General features: G+C 45.9%; 1 protein-coding gene across 1 annotated transcript in view; it reads left to right on the top strand.

Moving 5' to 3' along the window:
* Positions 1-24,609, top strand: part of PLEKHO2 (pleckstrin homology domain containing O2) — a 102,370-nt gene that overhangs the window by 58,880 nt on the left and 18,881 nt on the right. The window contains exon 2 of the mRNA XM_056571763.1: positions 4,682-4,828. Coding sequence (XP_056427738.1) covers positions 4,682-4,828 — 147 coding nt within the window. The remainder of the gene's footprint in view (positions 1-4,681; positions 4,829-24,609) is intronic.

The raw sequence follows: 24,609 nt of genomic DNA, 5'->3' as shown, positions 1-24,609 counted from the left end.
TCCGAAATGTGAATTTGTAAACGGAAACCCATTCACTATACTATACATTTTAGTAAGCGGAATTGCAGGCGGAAATTCCATAGTGTGAACCTAGCCTTTACGTGACAGAATATGCGCTTGCAGAATTCCGCCTCAAATTAAAGCCCATAGGCATCTATGGGATTCCGTACTCCCATGCACACCACTGAATTTCCGCTTGCGCAAGCGGAAATTCAGAAGTGTGAATGGGAGTGCGGAATCCCATAAAAGTCTACATGGGAGATTTATTAAAACTTGTCTAGAGGAAAAGTTGCTAAGTTGCCCATAGCAACCAATCAGATCGCTTCTTTCATTTCTGAAAAGGCCTCTGAAAAACGAAAGAAGAACTCTGATTGGTTGTTATGGGCAACACAGCAACTCTTCCTCTTCTCAGGTGTTGATAAATCTCCCCCTATGGCCTTTAATTTGAGGCGGAATTCCGCAAGCGGAAATTCTGCTGTGTGAATAGACCCTAACATTGCAGTAATAGGTTCCTTGTTGTGTTTTAGAGGATAGTGAGCTTTTTATTATAATGTTTTCAGATTTGGGGGTTTTCTGTAACACAGCAAAGAAGCTGGTAATACAATTTACACACACACACACAGATATATATATATATATATATATATATATATATATATATATATCTAGAGATACAGGAGATACATGAAATAAGAAGGGATCATGTAAGAAGATCTATTTGCCCTCCTACTCCTGATGCTATAAGGCCTTACCCCTAAAACCCCTAAAGTTTCTGTTAGCATGGTATCTTTGCTGTATTTGGATGTGAGGTGGTTTGTTTATGGGCTTCACTTTCGCTTCTAGCATACTACATAAAAGCTATTTTATATACAAGGCATAGTGCACAATGTATGTGTGGTACCTTGGTGGGGGTATAGGGTAGTTGGGGGGTTGCGGTTCTTGAATTATAAAGGGCGCTGTTAACCCTTGTCACTCGTGACGCCAGGGTGGGTGTTAAATACTGTAATGGTGCTGGGCCTATCGCCACCCTTCCCAAGAACGATAGGTGAATGCGTAATAAATGGATTGTCCACAACCACTGTCAACTGAAACTTGCAGGAACTTTTACTGAAGATTTTCTGAAGCAGGCAATAGCAATAACAGTCCATGAACAAAGTCTATTTGTATCTGAGCAGCGATTGACAGTTGGTTGAGATCAGGTAAAATCAGTTTAGCTTTAGGAGGATTCCGTTGCATAGATCCACTGAATTTAGGGGTGCGTTTAGGTCCAGTGATCTTGCGGTGAGTAGCGGGGAATTAGATATCTATAACCGCAGTGATGTAGGCAGAGGCCGCAAGGCTTTGGCCTAGTAAATGTACTTGAAAGTTGTGGAGGTCCTACCTCATTCAGTGACAGCAACCCAAGAGAGAAGAGAGCGATTAATGGCCGCAGCTCCCTTATATGGGCAGGGGCGGGATGTTTTGGATTGGTCCGAAACAACTGTCACTCACCGTTACACAGCATTATGGGATAACACGCGACTCAAGAACCACCTAAGGTCCTTCAACATACCATAGAGTTCTGAACCGTGTCACATGACCCGCAGGTCCTGCGAAGCTAAAACAAGTGAGTAACACCATATACATATATTTACATAGATAATATTTATAAATATCAAGTTACTAAGGGGTGACTAGGCGTAATTAGGGAAGCGAACCCCGACAGTCCTAGGGACTCTGACTTTGGGGACTAATAACTAAGGCACAGTATGAAATACGGTGCCGGGACACCACATATGCATCAAGTATGGAACCTGCGAGACAGATGCATTTTAATATGCTGTATCATCAAATCAGATATTTCACATAGGTGCGGAGTTTAAACAGTAGAAAAGTCCACATCATAATGGTACATTCCATCCGTAGATAACACTTTCCCCTGTAGCCCATACACACAGCCACTCCTCACCGCTATTTCTGGCTCTATCTCATTGTTTGTCAGACTTCCTCTATGTGATTTTCCCTTTGTCCTTGTTACCTGGCAATTTCCCCATCATCTTCTCCTCAAACAAACAGAATAAAACTCTGTAACTTCTAACCTATACTTTTTAATGACTGCATGAATACATTCTATTGCAGCTGGAAGCATTACAGCTGAGAAAACAAACCCCCAACAGTGCAATATATCAGAAAAAAAGCCTCATAGCTTATAGTTTATTTTTTCGAATGTCTTCTATGTGCAGCAATAGACTGCTTATTTTGATCAACAACTTTTAGTATTATTGATGTTTACTTTAACTATTTTACTTTGCTCTGATACTATAATCCTCAATGTCTTATAGTAAAGTGTACAACCAATGTTAAAGGGGTACTCCCCTGGAAAACATTTTATTTTTCTAAATTCAACCGGTATCAGAAAGTTAAACATATTTGTAAATTACTTCTATTTAAAAATCTTAATCCTTTCAGTACTTATCAGCTGCTGTATGCTCCACAGGAAGTTCTTTTCTTTTTGAATTTCCTTTCTGTCTGAACACAGTGCTCTCTGCTGAACCCTCCATTTTAGAAACTGTCCAGAACAGGATAGATTTGCTATGGGGATTTGCTCCTACTCTGGACAGTTCCTAAAATGGACAGAGGTGTCAGCAGAGAGCACTGTGGTCATGACAAAAGAAATCCAAAAAGAAAATAATTTCCTCTGTAGTATACAGCTGCTAATAAGTACTGGAAGGATTAAGATTTTTTTATAGAAGTCATTTACAAATCGGTTTAACTTTCTAGCACCAGTTGATTTAATCATGATGGCAGAAAACATAAGCAAAAAAAGCTTTCAAAATCACACTGTTTCTAGCTCTAGAGGACTATTAATGTACAGATGCTCATTGACATCACTGGCCACCATGTAATGCGTATTCCCATTGTTACAAGAAATTGATAGAGCACTAAGTGGTTTCATTAGGGTTAATAGTTGGTTGTAAGGGATCCCTGAAGATCATATTTGATAAGGTTGTTCAAAGTTATATACTCCTCAGATACAATTTGAAAGGCCATTGAACACACTATGTATTAAATGTATTAAAACCAATTTCAGAACAGTGAAGTTGCTTATAGAAAATAAACTACATCTCTCATATCCAACAGCAAGTGCGGAAGAGCTCATACTCCTAGCTAGCGTTTGAACTGTATCCTGTATTCCTGGCATATTTGACCCATTGGCTCCACTGTCTGACTCCTCTCCTGTTTCTGCAATTTGGCATATCTGTTACATATCTTGGTACTGACTCAGCGTGTGGACTGTGGCTTATTGTGTCTGTATGTTTAGTTATTATTTCTGTTAGTGAGTTTCCATACAGTGTCCCGACCTCCGTTTGTATTATAGTTTATTTTGTTGACGTTTGACTCCCTGCACTTATTCAGGCAGGGACTGTCACCGTGGTTGTGGACCCGTTGCCTAGGGCAGGTACGCAAAGGGGCAGGGCAAGTGGGAGTGGGTGAGTTTAGGGTTTCACTCTTCCTTGCCCAGACGTGACAGGAATAGAGTTTGTGATACCAGGGTAATGTTATCCTCCACACTCCAAGAATAGCAGCTTCCTGGGACAAGCGCTGGGGCAATAAATACCACAGATGCAGAGTTACAGAAACTATTTTTACTAAAAAGGTCTTGCAGGCAGATGTAACAGAACATGCAATATAACAGCAAACTTTGGTAGTGCAGCAATTGGGGTAAAGTTGGGGCAATTGGGGTAAAGTTTTAGATCACTGGGCACTCTGGGACTTGTAGTTATGGTGCATCTGTGATGACAACTTGGCTTAGCTGGACTTTAGACTGACGTAGGAGTCAGCTAACACAGACTTGGGGTACTCCACGCTATATCCGAGAAATTCCTTACTGTCAGGGGTGAACTTTAACTTTTGGACTGGAGCTGCCAGAGGGCTTTCTACTTTCATCCCTTGAATTGTGCTACAGGGCTCTTTCGGCGATATGGCGACTTCTCCCTGCAACTTGGACTTTGACTGACTTGACCTGGATAGCTGGATTCTAGCGGTTTGATGTAGTAGTGTAGACCTCCTTGACTTGGATGCTGCACTCAGTTTCCTCAGACTTGGGCAAGGAGTACAAAGTGGAAGTCAGTGAATTGTCCAAGACCTGACTTTCTTTCCTCACACTAAACTCTGAACCTCTCCCTATTAGAGGTATAGGGCCGGTGTGCTACAGGGATGCTTACATTGTCCTGACTGAACTCAAACTATCTCCTCACTAACTAACAGCTAACTAGCTCCTCCCCATCTAGCCAGACCGGGGATGCTTAGGGCTGGACTCTGATTGGCCACAGTGCAACCATTCCTTCCTTTGAAGGTACAGTACACTTTACACAGGGAAAACAGCATACATTAGTATAAAACATGAAAAAATTAAGAAAGAAAAAAAAAAAGTTCCCTGGAGCTGTGAGCCGAAACAGACACCTGAGTCAACATCTGCCTGAGAGGACAGACAGTGTAACATGTTCTGTACTGGGTCACCACATTAAAAGTGTGAATAAAATGTGTCTGTAATTGAATGTAGATGGGAAACCAAATAAACATTGAACAGTAAAAATAAAATGATACCAGACAGCCGCCTACTTGCATACAGTATGTACCTGTGATATCTACTTTTCACACCTGTACAACTAACATATATATTTATATATTTTTTTTTAAGGGTGTGAAAGAAAGCAACATTCCTCCCCCAGAATCTAAAGAGATCCACAAAGCTGGCTGGTTGAAGAAAAGTAGCGGAGTGTGGGGACTGTGGAAAGATCGCTATATTCAGATACTGAAAACCCAGATACACGTTTTTGACAATGAGGTAAAAAATACAGATAATCTTAAGCAGAAGCTCGTATGAGCAGTGAAGGTCAATGAGAACCATCAGGATCAATTTTAAATACCATTCAGCCTATTGGTAGTATATGATCAGTGAACTGCACCATGACATAATAGTAACTGCGACATATGTCTGGAGAAGGAGTAGACCTGGCACAAAATAGCGGCTGGAATAGAAAAATCCGACTTGTGGGAAAGGAAGGAAACATTTGGATGAATGGCATAAATCTAAACTGTACAGGACATCCTGGAGAGTCAAACCTTTTTTATACCAATGTTTGCACTTACACTTGCATATTGGAGAACTGTATATAACAATACATTATGTTATTTCATAAGGGTTGATGCTATAAACAGAGCAAGATCATGATAAAAAAAAATCTGATTATAAGCTGTAGCCTTGTAAATCCTTGAGCAGAATGGAAGATGGCTCTTAGGCTATACTGTCACTGCGAAATTTCTGAGCAGAATTTCACAGAAATATTCGGTTTGGACATTCTGTAGCAGCAGAGTACCATTGATTTCAATGGGATTCTGCTGCACTGTTTACATGGCGGAATCCCGATTCTGGCATCTGCAGAAAGAATAGACATGTCCAGGGGCGTCGCTATAGAGGTAGCAGTCGCATCGGGGCCCTAGTGCCTAAGTGGGCCCCAAAGCACATCTGCCCCATGACAGACCAGTATTATAATTGGCATATGGGGCCCTGTTGCAGATTTTGCATCGGGGCCCAGAAGCTACAAGCTACGCCTCTGGACATGTCTATTCTTTCTACAGATTCAGTCAAAAATGCATTGCTGTCTATGAGACGCATTTCCAAGCGGTCCCAGCGTCTGTGGGAACATTCAAATGTGCGGAATGTCCATGTACATTCTGCACATTTTCGGCCATGTGAACATGGCCTTAGTGTATGTTCACAAAGAAAAAACCTGCACCAGTGCGTTGCTCTGGGCCAAGGAAGTCTGAATTTAAAGCTTCTATTGATTTTAATGGTAGCGACAGAGCATAACCCCACAAAAAGAAGTGACATTTACCTTCTTTTTCACAAGGTTCCCTATCTCACATTGAAGTCAAAGGGAGGAAGATTATTTAAAATGACTTTATGGTTTTTGACACAGAAATTGTTGTGGGTTCTGCATCAAAATCCACACAGTTTTTGCCTGTGTGAATAAACTCTAAGGGGGAAATTTATCAATGTTGGTGTAGGTAGAAGTTTTTTGTAGATTGTTTTGGTTGGTCTAAATTTGGTGCAATAGCAACAAATTTACCATACTTGTGCAAGGCACATGATAAATTTTGTCCAAAGTTCTAAATCTCCACAAAGTTCTATTTGTACACTTGAGTTGCACCTCACAGGAAAAGTGGACACAGGGATTTTGTTCTATTGCTTTGAGGCTCGGATTCAATTGAGGTTTTTTTGTCCACCAGCAAAAACGCCAGAAAAACTGTCCCAGCTTTTTCCTCTGTTTTGTCAGTTTTTCTTGCGTTTTTGCTTGTGTGTGGAAACAGTAATTTTTGTACCCTGTGGCAACTTTTTCACTGCCTTCAGGTACCACTCCATGGGTCGGATGCAGAGCACCCAGCCCACGGAGCGTAAGGAGGTAAGGAGTGATATATACATATACAAAGTGCAGAGTATCACTACTTACCTCCGCCGGCTGTATAGTATACAGGGGTGCATATTGTACCCATGTATACTATACAGGAGCCCAGCAAGGAAAGTGTTCTGGGTTAAGTCTTTGTGCGCTATCCTGTATATACAGCTGTCTATAGATGACTGTATATACTGTATTTTGGAGGCCCCCTGTTTAGGAACACACTGAAGAGTGCCAAAAATGTACTAACCTTTTTATTTTTCCCTTCTCATTTCAGATACGTGAATGCGGAGAACTATGTCAGATTCGGTGGATTTCGACAATGACTGGCATTTTTTTAATGTCAATAAAAGGGTTACCGAGGGCTGTGGGGGAGTGCTTTTTTAAATAAGAACTTAATTTCAATGTGTCGTGTTTTTTATAATTGAATTTTCAGGCTTAGTAGTGGAAGCCGTCTTGTAGACGGAATCCATTACTAAGCCGAGGCTTAGTGTTACCCCCAAAATCAGCTAGTGCTAACCCCTAACTATTACCCCGGTACCCACCGCCACAGGGGTGCCAGGAAGAGCTGGTACCAACAGGCCCGGAGTGGCAAATAAGCATTATTTAGGCTGGGGAAGGCCAATAACAATGGTCCTCGCCCACCCTGGTAACATCAGGCTGTTGGTTGGTGTCTGGCTGATACTGAAAATAGGGGGAACACACACGCTTTTTATTTATTCATTAAAAAAAACGCATTGGGTTCCCCTATTTTCAGTATCAGCCACATACCAACCAAGCAGCAACAGCCTGATGTTACCAAGGTGGGTGAGGACCATTGTTACTGGCCTTCCCCAGCCGAACTAATGCCCGCCTGTTACTGCCTAGGCCCAGGAGTGCCATATTTGACACTCTGGGCCTGTTGGTACCAGCTCCTCCCCACACCCCTGTGGCGGTGGGTACCGGGGTAATAATTGGGGTTAGCGCTAGCTGTTTTGGGGCTAACGCTAAGCTTCAGCTTAGTAATGGATTCCGTCTACAAGACGACTTCCACTACTTAGCCTGTAAATTAAATTATAAAAAAAACACGACATATTGAAAAACATTTTTTATTTAAAAAAAAAACACTCCCCACAGTCCTAGTTAACCATTTTATAGAAATTAAAAAAACGCTGGTCATTGTCGCAGTCCACCGAATCAGACGTAGTCCTCCGCATTCACGTATCTGAAATAAGAAGAAAAGAAAAACATGAAAAATGGGTTAATACATTTTCTGCACCTGGGGAGGGTGCACATAATGCAGCGTGTTCCTAAACAGGGAGCCACCAATTGTTGCTAAACTACAACTCCCATCATGGCGGGGCTATAGTTAAGCAACAGATGGAGTCTCCCTGTTTGGGAACACACTGCCAGAAAGGCTCTGTTCCCATTATGCAAAAGGCATAATGAGAACAGAGTCAGGCCTGGACTGTGTAGCTCCGCCCTCTAATGATGTCATCACCAGGGGGCGGAACAGTGTAGGTCACACTCCTGAGACCCCCTTTCGATCTGTCCCTCTGCCCCTGGACTACTACTTCCATCATGGGACAGAATCTGTCCCATGATGGGAGTAGTTGTAGTACCACAGCGCTGAGGGATGGCACTTGCACATCCCCCAGCTGCGAGACTCTTTTGGGACTTTTAGGACTACTACTCCCTTCATGGACAGACTCCGTCCATGATGGAACTCATAGTCCAGGGGCTGAGGGGCAGATCACATCGGGTCATTCTCCAGAGACCAGCTGCGATCCGCATATATTAAGATAACATTCCGGCGGCACCACTGCATTCCCTGCCAGCTTCCGGTGGGGAATACTGTATACGCTGTCACAATTCATAATCCCCGCCGACGGGAGCTATTCACGAATCAAAGATCCCGTCTCCAGTCGGCAGGGATTATGAAATGTGACAGCTGTATACAGGAGCCTGCAGGGAGCGCAGTGGAGCCGCATGTGTTGCCGGCTTGTACAGTTAATAAATGCGTATCGCAGTGGGTCTCTGGAGAATTACCCGGTGCAATCTGCCCCTCAGTCCTTGGAATATAACTCCCATCATGGGCAGAATCTGTCCATGATGGGAGTAGTAGTTCTAATTGTCCCAAAATAGTCCCGTAGCCGGGGGATGTGCAAGTGCCGTCCCTCAGCGCTGTGGTACTACAACTACTCCCATCATGGGACAGACTCTGTCCCATGATTGGAGTAGTTGTAGTTAAGCAGTGTTGAGGGATGGCTCCTGCATCCCTCAGCTATGATGGTAGAACACTTTCCTATGTGTCCTTTTTAATGGTGTATTTTTGCGTTAAAAGAAAGTATTTGCGTAAAAAAAATTAGTCTAAACAAAAAAAACGCACATGATAAATTAGTATCTGATGCAAAATGCATTCCACAATATACAAAAAAAATAGACTACTTACATTTTGCTCTATCAAAAATGACGCACAAAAAAGACACAAAAATTTACGCTACATATAGAAAAGAAAAAGCTTCCACCACTAATGATGAATTCCCCCCTAAGACTATATTTACACATCACACATTTGTTTAAAAAATGTCTGCAACTGTCCCATTCACCTGAAGGAAGGAAATTTACGTTCATGATATCCAAACAATTCTATAAAGATGTATCAAACTGACTTTTTTAGCTGCAGAAATTAATCTGCCAGATGTAAATATATCCTAAACGGCACAGAAAAAAGGTTATCACGATATAGCCTGTGTGCTGATTGATAAGCTGCAGGAAAGCCACAGAGAAATAGAGTTTCCCTTCTCTGTATCAATCACTATATTAGGGTTAAAGAGGCCAGCCTAATATTTTAGCCTTATTAATTTATTTGGTAGCCTTTGGTTCCTTTGTTGCTATGCCCCTCATTGTCTGAGGGATTTTACTATTTGGAGAATTTTTACTATTTGGATGACCATTTGTACCTTTTCACTGAATAGTCAGATTGAAATGTTGGTTTAAAATAGCGTGTAAAAAATGAGCCGACCAGACCGAACGTTTCACTCCGGCCGGCTCATTGAAATGAATTACATACGGGAGCGCATAGAAAGGCATACGGGAGCGCGAGGTTTTAGCTTCCCCCTGCCGTATGCGCTCCTGTATGGGAGAAAACGTGATGTGAATCAGCCCTGACAGAGCCTCCAACACAGATGTGAACTAAGCCGATATTCAGTGTAGAAGAAAACAAAAGAATAGAATGGGTATACACTGAGGCAAATACAGATGGTAACATCAATTATACATAGTGTGGCAGATGTTTTGCTGCCATTAATGATATTTTAGATAAAATGTGCAAGTGATGGGTGTATTGTAAATATTAATAGTTGCTATAACACAATAAAGACTGCCATTTAGTGGCAATAAATAATATAAGGATGTAATGCTGTCTGTCACCAGCTCTCTGATTACATTTTCTTTGCTGTATTGTTGATAGTAACTACGTAGAAAGAAAAAGAAAGCAATACTGTATATTCCTTTGCTTTGCTTTCCTACTGGCAGACATGTGCTTGTTGCAGAGATGCATAGTAGAAGTGGTTTATTCTGCTAATTATTTGTAATCATTTTCACAGACACTGCGGGGAAGATTTATAAAAACCTGTCCAGTGGAAAAGTTGCTGAGTTGCCCATAGCAACCAGATAGTTTCTTTCACTTTTGAAAAGGCCTGTGAAAAATGAAAGAAGCTATCTGATTGGTGAAGGAGGCGTGCAGGACGCAGCATGACGTTGCGGCCGACACGCCTCCTCCATGTACATCCAGGTAGGGTCTCGCACTGCTGGCCCGGCAGGCCGACAGGACGAGCTGCCTGCAGAACAGTATAGCGCAGGAGGACAGGCAGAGGCTGGCTCTGCTCAGGGGCCCTGGGCCAGCTTGGGGCCCCAAGCAATTGCTTGGTTTGCCTGTCCTCTTGCGTTCGTGCATCCCCGCCTCCCCCATAGAGTTGTATGGGGAAGGGGCGTACTGTCGACCTCAGTGAGGTTGACGCTATGCACATTAGCCGCAGGACAGCGCGGCAATGCCGTGGCCCCGTTCAAGAGATCGCCTATCCTGTTGATAGGGGGATAAGTGTATTTAGGCTGCAGATGTCCTTTAAGATAGCTATGCTTAAAGGGGTTTTCTGAGCATAGCAACTATTTTTTAAGGACTCCGGGTGGTGTAAGAATAAAAATGATAGGCATACTCACCTGCCCTGATTCCCTGCTGCTGTTTTTATAGCACCTCCCTTTGCTCTCCACCTCACCCTGATTTCTATGATGTTTTTATATTTCATGGTATTTAGAATGGCAGCTGTGAGGGGATCAAGGTAGGTAAGTATTAGTCTCATAAAAATAAAATAAAAATAAAAGCATCTAGAGTCAATTTAAGAAAGACTTCCATGCCTAGAATAACCCTTTAACTGACAAAGATGCCTAAAAAGAACAGTTGTAAAGTATTTACCTGTCTGGGTTTCCACTGCACTGATCCCTACTGATGTCCATCATTCTGTTTAGCATGGCATGGGGACTCATCCTTGCAGGGCTACCATGACCAGGTCAGGACACAAAGCCTATCAGGGCTCTGGCTCAGTGTCCAATCCTGGTGTTCGGCAGCCTATTTAAAATCAGCATTTGCCCTGAGAAATCTCCTGGCCCCATTGTACTGTAAATACTGACCTGGCTAGATGACCATTGTATACCCTCTTTAGTCCTGTGTAGTTTGCAGCCTTTTCACCTGCACCATTAAGCCATCTTATGGCTCTGCAGATGTAACCTGGATGGTGGTCTGCAATGTCCCTCTGAGCCTGTAGAAGACTTTATTGAAGCCTTTAAGGCTGGGTTCACATCACATTTTATACAATACAGGGCCGCCCATATGTAATTAATTTACTGGTTGGCTCATCGAAATGATTTACATACGGGCGGCATATGGCAGGGATACGGGAGCGCCCGGTTTTAGCGGTCCTGTATGGCTGAAAACGTGATGTGAACCCAGCCTAACTCTGCTAACCAGAGTGGATTGAGACATTGGCAGCTCTTTTCCAATGCACACAAGCTTAAAGGGGTACTCCAGTCGTTAAGATTTTTGGCTATATTGCATCTTCTTTTAATGGTCATGCTTTTTGCAATTGACATGTATTATATGTTTGTGTAGCATGTGTCTTTTTTTCTTATCTGTTTGTGGGCCAGGAAGTTCTGTAGTTCTGTGTTGGATCTCTGACTGTTGTCCACAGGGTAGGATTAGTCTGTGGACAAGATGTCATGTTTTTTTTTTTTCTCTGTTCTTTGAGAACTGCATGACAGAGAGAGGCCACGCCCCCTCATCTCCCCCTCCAGGTGGTCACAGGTGTGCATGAGAGCAAGAAGCTCCTACACATCTCCTCACCTCCCCTCCCCCCTGCTCTGTCTTCTGAGGACGCAGGTCTGCACTGAAAGAAGACAGAGAAGATGTATGTGAAGGGGAGGATAACAAGGTGCACAGGCTGGGGATGTAGAGGGAGATTTATCAAAACCTGTGCAGAGGAAAACTTGCCCAGTTGCCCATAGCAACCAATCAGATAGCTTCTTTCATTTTTAGGAAGGCCTGTGAAAGATTAAACAAGGTTGCTATGGGCAACTGGACAACTTTCCCTCTGCACAGATTTTGATGAATCTGACTGCAGGGGAATAAATCTTGGACTGGGGATGATTTCTGTGTGTGAAGGGGAGGGGGAGGGGGGGGGGGACTCCTGAATGACACATGCTGGGAGTTGTAGTCCCTGTTATGTGTGTGTATGTTAGTGTTTACAAACCAGTCTTCCTCCAGCTGTTGCAAAACTACAACTTCCAGCATGCCTGGACAGACTTTGGGCATGCTGGGAGTTGTAGTTTTGCAACAGCTGGAGGCACACTGGTTGGGAAACACTGTCCTAGCCTATTCAGCATACACATCATGTTACACCCGGTGTTTCCAAACCAGTGTGCCTCCAGTTGTTGTAAAACTACAACTCCCAGCATTCCCTGACAGTCTTTGGGCATGCTGGGAGTTGTAGTCTTGCAACAGCTGGAGCCACGCTGATTGGGAAACACTGGCCTAGCCTATTCAGTATATTACAAACAAAGTGCATTGTTTTCCAACCAGGGTGTCTTCAGCTGCATCAAAACTACAACTCCCAGCATGCCCGGACAGCTTTTGGCTGTCTAGGCATGCTGGTAGTAGTAGTTTTGCAACACCTGGAGGCACCCTGGTTGAGAAACACTGATGTATGCCCTACAGAGGTGTGGAGAACTACAACCCCCAGGAGACTACAGAGGCAGCATGCTGGTGTTATACCACAGACGGAAGACTCCTGAATGACACATGCTGGGAGTTGTAGTCTCTTTTGTGTGTGTATGACAGTGTATTCCAACCAGAGCTGATTATATTAGTGTGCTGTGTATAAGGGGGCCGACCCAGGAATATAGTAGGGGGTAAAGGGCGGAACAAACAAAACAAAAAAAAAGGAGCCGCCCCAAACCAGCAAGGCATGTGGCATGCTGGGATTTGTAGTTTTCAGCACAGCAAGAAACAGAAAATAGAAGCAAAGATAGGAAAACAAAGTGGGGGATAAAAAGACAACAAAGAACGGAAATAGAGTCGCCTAAACAACAAGAATAGAATGAAACAAAACAAATAGGGTAAGTCAAAAACGGAAAAACACATTGACCACCGGAGTACCCCTTTAAAGGGGTACTCCGCCCCTAGACATCTTATCCCATATCCAAAAGGATAGGGGATAAGATGTCTGATCTAGGCTGCAGAACCCCAGACATCTGGTGCACGAAGCGAGCTTCGCTCCTTGCTGGATGACTGGCGATGTGGGGCGGAGGCTCGTGACATCACGCCCCCTCCCATAGACTTGCATTGAGGGGGCGTGGCCGTGACATCATGAACGGGATGCGGCCGTGACATCACGAGCCTTCGGCGCCGCACCCGATGTTCTAAACGAACGCCGATGCAGCAGGGAGATCGCGGAGGTCCCCAGCGGTGGGACCCCCGCGATCAGACATCTTATCTCCTATCCTTTGGATAGGGGATAAGATGCCTAGGGGTGGAGTACCCCTTTAAAGGAATTTTGCAGAAAGGGAAAAATGTAAAAGCGCTACGTCTGCCTTAAAAATAAAAATAATACATATTCCTTTTCCCAATCCACTGCAAGGATGCCCTGGTCTCCGTTTCCTGGTGATGTGTTATTCCATAGGTAGCCAAACATGGAGACCATACAAACTCCCTACAGATGTCAGATTTGAACTCTGGACCCTAGCACTCCAGGGCAAAAATGCTTACCACTGAGCCACCATGCTGTCTTTTCCCATCATGACCATTCATAGCATATTGTTTAGATATACCAGTAATGTAAACATTGGAACCATAACTAACTGCTTGATCCAGTGGTGTATAAAGAAATGCCACACACATGCCTTACCTAAACATATAGGGTGATAATTTTAACACAGCACCATTGACCTTAACCCCTTAAGGACCCGGGATTTTTCCGTTTTTGCATTTTCGTATTTTCCTCCTCACCTTTAACCCCTTAAGGACCAAGGACGTACCGGTACGTCCTTGGTCCTGCTCTCCTGATATAACGCGGGGTTACACAGTAACCCCGCGTCATATCACGGCGGGCCTGGCGTCATAGTGAAGCCGGGACCCGCCTCTAATAGCGCGCAGCACCGATCGCGGCGCCGCGCGCTATTAACCCTTTAGCCACGCGCTCAGAGCTGAGCCGCGCGGCTAAAAGTGAAAGTTACCGGCTAGCTCAGTCGGGCTGTTCGGGATAGCCGCAGCTAATCGCGGCATCCCGAACAGCTGACAGGACAGCGGGAGGGCCCCTACCTGCCTCCTCGATGTCCGATCGCCGAATGACTGCTCAGTGCCTGAGATCCAGGCATGAGCAGTCATGCGGCAGAATCGTTGATCACTGGTTTCTTATGAGAAACCAGTGATCAATGATGAAGATCAGTGTGTGCAGTGTTATAGGTCCCTATGGGACGTATAACACCGCAAAAAAAAAGTGAAAAAAAAAAGTGAATAAAGATCATTTAACTCCTTTAAACTCCTTTAAAATCATTTAAAAGTTTGAATCACCCCCCTTTTCCAATAAAAAAAAAACACAGTGTAAATAAAAATAAACATATATGGTATCACCGCGTGCGGAAATGTCCGAATAATAAAAATATATCATTAATTAAACCGCTCGGTCAATGGCGTGCGCGCAAAAAAATTCCAAAGTCCAAAATAGTGCATTTTTTTGTCACTTTTTATATCATTTAAAAATGAATAAGTCCTATCAATGCAAAAATGGTACCGTTAAAAACTTCAGATCACGGAGCAAAAAATGAGCCCTCATACCGCCCCATACACGGAAAAATAAAAAAGTTATAGGGGTCAGAAGATGACAATTTTAAACGTATTAATTTTCCTGCATGTAGTTATGATTTTTTTTCCAGAAGTCCGACAAAATCAAACCTATATAAGTAGGGTATCATTTTAATCATATGGACCTACAGAATAAAGATACAGGTGTCATTTTTACCTAAAAATGTACTACGTAGAAACTGAAGCCCCCAAAAGTTACAAAACTGCGTATTTTTTTTTCAATTTTGTCGCACAATGATTTTTTTTTTCCGTTTCACCGTAGATTTTTGGGCAAAATGACTGACGTCATTACAAAGTAGAATTGGTGGCGCAAAAAATAATTGAAAGAGTTATGATTTTTTAAAGGCAAGGAGCAAAAAATAAAAATGCAAAAACGGAAAAAACCCCGGTCCTTAAGGGGTTAAAAAATCATAACTCTTTCAATTTTGCACCTAAAAATCCATATTATGGCTTATTTTTTGCGACACCAATTCTACTTTGTAATGACATCAGTAAAATCTATGTCGAAACGGAAAAAAAAATCATCGTGAGGCAAAATTGAAAAAAAACAACGCCATTTTGTATATTTTGGGGGCTTCTGTTTCTACGTAGTACATTTTTCGGTAAAAATGACATCTTCTCTTTATTCTGTAGGTCCATACGATTAAAATGATACCCTACCTATATAGGTTTGATTTTGTCGGACTTCTGGAAAAAATCATAACTACATGTAGGAAAATATATATGTTTAATATTGTCATCTTCTGACCCCTATACATTTTTTATTTTTCGGTGTATGGGGTGGTATGAGGGCTAACTTTTTGCGCCGTGATCTGAAGTTTTTAGCGGTACCATAAGTGACCAAAAAGACACAATTTTGGACTTTGGAATTTTTTTGCGCGTACGCCATTGACTGTGCGGTTTAATTAATGATATATTTTTATAATTCGGACATTACCACACACAGCGATACCACATATGTTTATTTTTATTTACACAGTTTTTTTTTTTTTTTAAATGGGAAAAGGGGTGATTCAAACTTTTATTAGGGAAGGGGTTAAGTGATCTTTATTCAATTTTTTTCCACTTTTTTATTGCAGTGTTATAGCTCCCATAGGGGGCTATAACACTGCACACACTGATCTTCATCATTGATCACTGGTTTCTCACAAGAAACCACTGATCAATGATTCTGCCGCTTGACTGCTCATGCCTGGATCTCAGGCACTGAGCAGTCATGCGGCAATCGGACACTAGGAGGCAAGGTAAGGGACCCTCCTGCTGTGTTACAGCTGTTCGATTTCGCCGCGGCGATCCCAAACAGCCCCTTGAGCTAACCGGCAACGATTTACTTTCACTTTAGACGCGGCGTTCAACTTTGAACGCCGCATCTAAAGGGTTAATAGCGCGCAGCACCGCGATCAGTACCGCGCGCTAATAGCCACGGGTCCTGGCCCAGTTGTTAGAGGCCGGGCCCGACCCGCTATGACGCAGGGCCACACGGTGGCCCCTCGTAATAGAACGGGAGAGGACTCATGAAGTACCGGTACGTCATGGGTCCTGTAAGGGTTAAAGGGGTACTCCGGTAGAAACCTTCTTTTTTTTTTTATCAACTGGTGCCAGAAAGTTAAACAGATTTGTAAATTGCTTCAATTAAAAAAATCTTAATCTTTCCAGTACTTATTAGCTGCTGAATACTACAGAGAAAATTATTTTCTTTTTAGAACACAGAGCTCTCTGCTGACATCATGACCATTTTAGGAACTGTCCAGAGTAGGAGAAAATCCCCATAGCAAACATATGCTGTTCTGGACAGTTCCTAAAATGGACAGAGGTGTCAGCAGAGAGCACTGTGGTCATGATGTCAGCAGAGAGCTCTGTGTTCCAAAAAGTAAATAATTTCCTCTGTAGTATTCAGCAGCTAATAAGTATTGGAAGGATTAAGATTTTCTAATAGAAGAAATTTACAAATCTGTTTAACTTTCTGGCACCAGTTGATTTTAAAAACAAAATAGGTTTCCACCGGAGTACCCCTTTAATATTGTCCAGTTATGAGGTTCATGTAAATTTTCCTTTCCTTCCTAATACCTCCCTTGAGGATCTAATGTAAAGTTCATGTGTAAATGTGCCTGATGTCATCTTTGGGGGATAAAAGCCGCTCTACAAGTTTATTAAATTACATTTACAGACACATCTGTATATACTCCAGACTGAGCAATGTTTGGAAAGTTCTGAAATGTCCGGAAAAACATGGTTCTCAGGGAGGGTTTGCAGATTCTGGTGTCACCGTTGATCTCCTCTTCTCTCAGGAATGTCAGGCACCTGTGTTTGATGCCAAGATACTGGATTTTTATGAACAGAAAACTTGGCCATGTTATACTGGAAAAAACTGCACAGGATGGAACTGTGGGATTCATTTGGCTGACACCTGTCACTCCTGCAATAACATGGCAGCTGTTTGGCAGAGACTGACAATTCCCAAAAACTCTAAAGACACATTTGTCTACAAAGCTTTAAAAATGGGAATTGGCATATGTTTCCACATTAGACGGCCATGCATAGCAATTATTTAGTATAATAACATAGGAATCAATCATATAAGCTGTGAGACTGTTCCAATAATAGTCAGTAGGGTGGCTGCTAAGAGCTGTAGATAGTTATTCGCAATGCAAATTTTTATCACGAAAATTGCAACTTCGCGATTTTGCAATTATAGCGCTATATATTCGCAATTACGAATATTCAATTTTATTTTTCACAGTACACATCACAGTGATCATCCCTCCCTGCCTCCAGCTTGTGGTCTAAAGAAGGCTCCAATACTATTGTTACGCCTAGCGCTCCGGGTCCCCGCTCCTCCCCGGAGCGCTCACGGCGTCTTTCTCCCTGCAGCGCCCCGGTCAGTCCCGCTGACCGGGAGCGCTGCACTGTTTTGGCCGTTGGGGATGCGATTCGCACAGCGGGACGCGCCCGCTCGCGAATCGCATCCCAGGTCACTTACCCGTCCCGGTCCCCTGCTGTCTTGTGCTGGCGCGCGCGGCTCCGCTCTCTAGGGCGCGCGCGCGCCAGCTCTCTGAGACTTAAAGGGCCAGTGCACCAATGATTGGTGCCTGGCCCAATTAGCTTAATTGGCTCCCACCTGCTCCCTGCCTTTATCTAGTCTCCTCCCTTGCACTCCCTTGCCGGATCTTGTTGCCTTGTGCCAGTGAAAGCGTTTAGTGTGTCCAAAGCCTGTGTCCTGAACTTCTGCTACCCATCCTGACTACGAACCTTGCCGCCTGCCCCCGACCTTCTGCTACGTCTGACCTTGCCTCTGCCTAGTCCTTCTGTCCCACGCCTTCTCAGCAGTCAGCGAGGTAGAGCCGTTGCTAGTGGATACGACCTGGTTGCTACTGCCGCAGCAAGACCATCCCGCTTTGCGGCGGGCTCTGGTGAAAACCAGTAGCCTCTTAGAACCGGTCCACTAGCACGGTCCCCGCCAATCCCTCGCTGACACAGAGGATCCACTACCAGCCAGCCGGAATCGTGACAGTAGATCCGGCCATGGATCCCGCTGAGGTGCCGCTGCCTAGTCTCGCTGATCTTCCCACGGTGGTCGCTCAGCAATCGCAGCAGATTGCCCAACAAGGACAGCAGCTGTCGCAGTTGACCGCCATGTTACAGCAAATTCTGCCTCTGCTACAGCAGCAACCATCTCCTCCGCCAGCTCCTGCACCTCCTCCGCAGCGAGTGGCCGCTCCTAACCTCCGCTTGTCCCTGCCGGACAAATTTGATGGGGACTCCAGACTCTGCCGTGGATTTTTGTCTCAGTGTTCCCTGCATATGGAGATGTTGTCAGACTTGTTTCCTACAGAACGGTCTAAGGTGGCGTTCGTAGTGAGCCTTCTTTCAGGAAAGGCCTTGTCTTGGGCCACACCGCTCTGGGACCGCAATGATCCTGCCACAGCCACAGTCCAGTCCTTCTTTGCTGAAGTCCGAAGTGTCTTTGAGGAACCTGCCCGAGCCTCTTCTGCTGAGACTGCCTTGCTGAACCTGGTCCAGGGTAATTCTTCCGTTGGCGAGTACGCCATACAATTCCGTACTTTTGCTTCTGAACTATCCTGGAATAATGAGGCTCTCTGCGCGACCTTTAAAAAAGGCCTATCCAGTCGCATCAAGGATGTGCTGGCCGCACGAGAGATTCCTGCCAACCTCCAAGAACTCATCCATTTGGCTACCCGCATTGACATGCGTTTTTCTGAACGACACCAAGAGCTCCGCCAGGAAAAAGACTTAGATCTCTGGGCACCTCTCCCACAGCATCCTTTGCAGTCTTCGCCTGGGCCTCCCGCCGAGGAGGCCATGCAAGTGGATCGGTCTCGCCTGACCCAGGAAGAGAGGAATCGCCGTAGAGAAGAAAATCTCTGTCTGTACTGTGCCAGTACTGAACATTTCTTGGTGGATTGCCCTATCCGTCCTCCACGCCTGGGAAACGCACACACGCACCCAGCTCACGTGGGTGTTGCATCTTTTGGTTCTAAGTCTTCTTCTCCACGTCTCACGGTGCCCGTGCGGATTTCTCCTACAACCAACTCCTCCCTCTCAGCCGTGGCCTGCTTGGACTCTGGTGCCTCCGGGAATTTTATGTCGGAGTCCTTTGTTAATAGATTCTGCATCCCGGTGACCCGTCTCGTCAAACCGCTCTACATTTCCGCGGTCAACGGAGCCAGATTGGACTGCACCGTGCGTTACCGCACAGAACCCCTCCTGATGTCTATCGGACCCCACCACGAAAGGATTGAGTTCTGCATTCTCCCCAACTGTACCTCTGAGGTCCTCCTCGGTCTGCCTTGGCTCCGGCTTCATTCCCCCACCATTGATTGGACCACCGGGGAGATCAGGAACTGGGACTCTGCCTGCCACAGGAAGTGCCTCTCCCCCCCTCCCAGTCCCATCAGGCAAGCCTCTGTGCCTCCCCATGGCCCCCGTCCTGGTGTCACACTGCCCCGTGCCAGGCCTTGCCCTCTGCCCTCCCTCCCCATTCCCACTCCTGCTGTACTGCCTGCCGTTGAGGAAACCCTCCATTCTTTCCCGGTGTCCTCATCCCAGGGGAGGCAGTTACCGGACAAAGAGAAGGGGAGACCTAAGGGGGGGGTACTGTTACGCCTAGCGCTCCGGGTCCCCGCTCCTCCCCGGAGCGCTCACGGCGTCTTTCTCCCTGCAGCGCCCCGGTCAGTCCCGCTGACCGGGAGCGCTGCACTGTTTTGGCCGTTGGGGATGCGATTCGCACAGCGGGACGCGCCCGCTCGCGAATCGCATCCCAGGTCACTTACCCGTCCCGGTCCCCTGCTGTCTTGTGCTGGCGCGCGCGGCTCCGCTCTCTAGGGCGCGCGCGCGCCAGCTCTCTGAGACTTAAAGGGCCAGTGCACCAATGATTGGTGCCTGGCCCAATTAGCTTAATTGGCTCCCACCTGCTCCCTGCCTTTATCTAGTCTCCTCCCTTGCACTCCCTTGCCGGATCTTGTTGCCTTGTGCCAGTGAAAGCGTTTAGTGTGTCCAAAGCCTGTGTCCTGAACTTCTGCTACCCATCCTGACTACGAACCTTGCCGCCTGCCCCCGACCTTCTGCTACGTCTGACCTTGCCTCTGCCTAGTCCTTCTGTCCCACGCCTTCTCAGCAGTCAGCGAGGTAGAGCCGTTGCTAGTGGATACGACCTGGTTGCTACTGCCGCAGCAAGACCATCCCGCTTTGCGGCGGGCTCTGGTGAAAACCAGTAGCCTCTTAGAACCGGTCCACTAGCACGGTCCCCGCCAATCCCTCGCTGACACAGAGGATCCACTACCAGCCAGCCGGAATCGTGACAACTATTTACTGTGTGAGACTGGCGCACCAATATTTCGCATATGCGAATATTTGTGAATATTGATCCTTCCCTTCTTTTAGCTTGTAGGCCAATGAGAATGACGCAAATACAGTTAGCAACATCCCTAGCAACCAATAGGAATGTTGCCCACCCCTTCACTATATAAGATTCCTCCCAGAAGCATTCCCTTACCAGTTTCTTGTGGTGGATATTGTTATAGTAGCTAGAATACTGTCTGTGTGCTTTCAAGTACAGATCCCTGAGGTACCCCACTGGTGACAAGACCTTGCTCTGAATATTCTCCGTTGACTACAACCCTCTGTTGTCTGTCATTCAGCCACTGCCTAATCCACTCAACAATATGGGAGTCCAAGCTCAATAACTGTAGTTTATTGATAAGTCTTCTATGTGGTATGGTGTCAAAAGCCTTACTAAAATCAAAATTTGAGGGAGCCGCAGCACCATCCCCAAAGGGTTTTCTTTCAAGCATCTCCTCTTCCTCATCGCCCTCATCCAGGGCAGCACTTTAGCTGTTCCCTGCAACCCGGAAGGCAAGCAGCGACTTTACCTTCCACTAGTACCGCATTATCACTGGGATGAAAGGCTTTCATTTATCCTTTTTTAAGGTGAGCGGCCAGCCATATGGTCCTTGAGTCCGGCCCTGGACCCCACCACTTCTGTTACCAAGGGTAAGGCACTAGGCGCAGGTCTTCTCTTTTTTTTCTCTAACAGATTACTGAAATCTAGATATGTGGTGTCTACTGCCCCTCCGCCATCTATTATTTTAGTCACCCAGTTAAAAAAAAACAATAAGATTTGTTTGACATGATCTCCCTGAAGTAAACCCATGTTGTTTTTCATCTTGCAATCCATGGGATTTTAGATGTTCCACAATCCTATCCTTTAGTAGGGTTTCCAGTAATTTACCCACTATTGATGTCAGACTTACTGGCCTATAGTTGCTTGATTCCTCCCTACTACCTTTCTTGTGAATGGGCACGACATTTGCTAATTTCCAATCTTCAGGGACGACTCCTGTTACCAGTGATTGGTTAAATAAATCTGTTAACGGTTTTGCTAGTTCACCGCTAAACTCTTTTAATAATTTTGGGTGTATCTCATCAGGCTCCTGTGCCTTCTTTGTCTTCACTTTAGACAGCAAACGTATAACATCCTCCTCTGTAAAGTCACATGCATCTTTTTCTTTTGTAAAAACTGAACAGAAGTATTCATTAAAGGGGTACTCCGCCCCTAGACATATTATCCCCTATCCAAAGGATAGGGGATAAGATGTCAGATCGCCGCGGTCCCGCTGCTGGGGAGCCCTGTGATCCCCGCTGCGGCACCCCGCTATCATTACAGCACAGCTGGGGAGCCCTGTGATCCCCGCTGCGGCACCCCGCTATCATTACGCTCTGCACGTAATGACGGCCAATACAGGGGCCGGAGCATCGTTACGTCACAGCTCCGCCCCTCGTGACGTCACAGCCCGCCCCTTTCAATACAAGTCTATGGGAGGGGGCATGGCGGTCGTCACGCCCCCTCCCATAGACTTGTTGTAATGATAGCGGGGTGGCGCAGTGGGGATCCCAGGGCTCCCCAGCAGCGGGACCGCGGCGATCTGGCGATGTCTAGGGGCGGAGTACCCCTTTAAGGCAGTCGGCTAGCCCTTTATTCTCTTCTAAATACCTTCCTTCCTTTGTTTTTAATTTAGTTATTCCTTGTTTTCATTTTGCTTTTTTCATTTATATATCTGAAGAATGTCTTATCCCCTTTTTTCACAGACTGAGCTAGTTTTTCTTCTGCCTGCGCTTTAGAAGTTCTTATAACTTGCTTGGCCTCTTTCTGCCTAGTCTTGTAGATTTCCCTATCTTCATTGCTCTGGATTGTTCTATAATTACTAAATGCTAGCTTTTTGTGTTTTATGGTTTTGGCCGTCGCGCCCCCTTCCCATAGACTTTCATTGAGGGGGCGGGCGTGACGTCACGAGGGGGCGGGCGTGACGTCATGAAGGGGCGGGCATGATGTCACAAGGGGGCAGGCGTGACGTCACGTGGGGCGGCCCTGAACACGGAAGCCCGCACACAGCGTTTGAACAAGAAACTTCCGGACGCTGGGGAGCAGAGCTTCCAAAGCAGGGCAGCGGAGTACCCCTTTAAAGGAGAACTCGGATGATAGAGTTTCTTTTTTTTTCTTCTAACTATGGCCATTGTGTGTTTGATATTAAAAAATAAACATCTGCTCAGTGCCCTCACAGGGCCTCTGGTGTAATGTAGTTGTCTTCCTGAGCTGCAGCGTAAGTAGCAGCTTATTCTTTTTATATCCCACACATTGGTCATAATTAGAAACTGCTTGTCCTTTATGTTTTAAAATTAATTAAATCTAAAATTATGGAATTCATTTCTTAATACAGAAAAAATTGGGGACAAAGCTCTATGGAGGAGATTTATCAAAACCTGTGTAGAGGAAAAGTGGTGCAGTTACCCATAGCAACCAATCAGATCGCTTTTATTATTTTTCAGAGGCCTTTTTTTTTAAAATAAAACAGACTCAGTGGCAACTGAGGTTTTTAAAATCACAACTATATTCTGGACAGAGGTGACCTATTTCTTTGCTTTGTTCACACTGCTATAAGGTTACTGTTACGCCGAGCGCTCCGGGTCCCCGTTCCTCCCCGGAGCGCTCGCCTCATCCTCGTTGCTGCAGCGCCCCGGTCAGATCCACTGACCGGGTGCGCTGCGGTCCCGCCTCCAGCCGGGATGCGATTCGCGATGCGGGTGGCGCCCGCTCGCGATGCGCACCCCGGTCCCCGTACCTGACTCGCTCTCCGTCGGTCCTGTCCCGGCGCGCGCGGCCCCGCTCCCTAGGGCGCGCGCGCGCCGGGTCTCTGCAATTTAAAGGGCCAGTGCACCAATGTTGGTGCCTGGCCCAATCTTCCCAATTACCAATTAGTGTGATCACCTGTGTACTTCCCTATATTACCTCACTTCCCCTGCACTCCCTTGCCGGATCTTGTTGCCTTAGTGCCTAGTGAAAGCGTTCCCTTGTCTGTTCCTAGCCCGTGTTCCTGACCTCCTGCCGTTGCCCCTGACTACGATCCTTGCTGCCTGCCTCGACCTTCTGCTACGTCCGACCTTGCTTCTGCCTACTCCCTTGTACCTCGCCTATCTTCAGCTTCTTCAGCAGTCAGAGAGGTGAGCCGTTGCTAGTGGATACGACCTGGTCACTACCGCCGCAGCAAGACCATCCCGCTTTGCGGCGGGCTCTGGTGAAAACCTGTAGTGGCTTAGAACCGGTCCACTAGCGCGGTCCTCGCCATCCCTCTCTGGCACAGAGGATCCACTACCTGCCAGCCGGCATCGTGACAGTAGATCCGGCCATGGATCCCGCTGAAGATCCTACACTGGGCGCCACACTGGTCGCCCAGCTAGCCCTAAAGATCGCCCAACGAGATCAACAGCTGGCATACTTGACCTCCGAGGCACTGCGTATTCAGTCACAGATACAGCAGCTGCAGCCGCAGATACAGCAACAGCTACAGCTGCAACTACCATCTCCTCCGCCGGCTCCTGCAACTCCTCCGCAGCAACCGGCCCTTCCTAACCCCTGCTTGTCCCTGCCGGACAAATTTGGCGTAAAGATCGCCCAACGAGATCAACAGCTGGCATACTTGATCTCCGAGACACAGCGTCTTCAGTCACAGTTACAGCAGCTGCTGCCGCAGATACAGCAACTTCAGTCACAGCAGCTGCTGCCGCAGATACAGCAACTTCAGTCACAGCTACAGCTGCAACAACCATCTCCTCCGCCGGCTCCTGCAACTCCTCCGCAGCAACCGGCCGTTCTTAACCCCTGCTTGTCCCTGCCGGACAAGTTTGATGGGGACCGCAATGATTCTGCCACAGCCACAGTCCAGTCCTTCTTCGCTGAGGTCCGTGGTGTCTTCGAGGAGCCTG

This window comes from Hyla sarda, chromosome 4, assembly GCF_029499605.1.
Source record: "Hyla sarda isolate aHylSar1 chromosome 4, aHylSar1.hap1, whole genome shotgun sequence".
Taxonomy (NCBI): domain Eukaryota; kingdom Metazoa; phylum Chordata; class Amphibia; order Anura; family Hylidae; genus Hyla; species Hyla sarda.
This window is presented reverse-complemented; position numbering and strand designations above follow the sequence as displayed.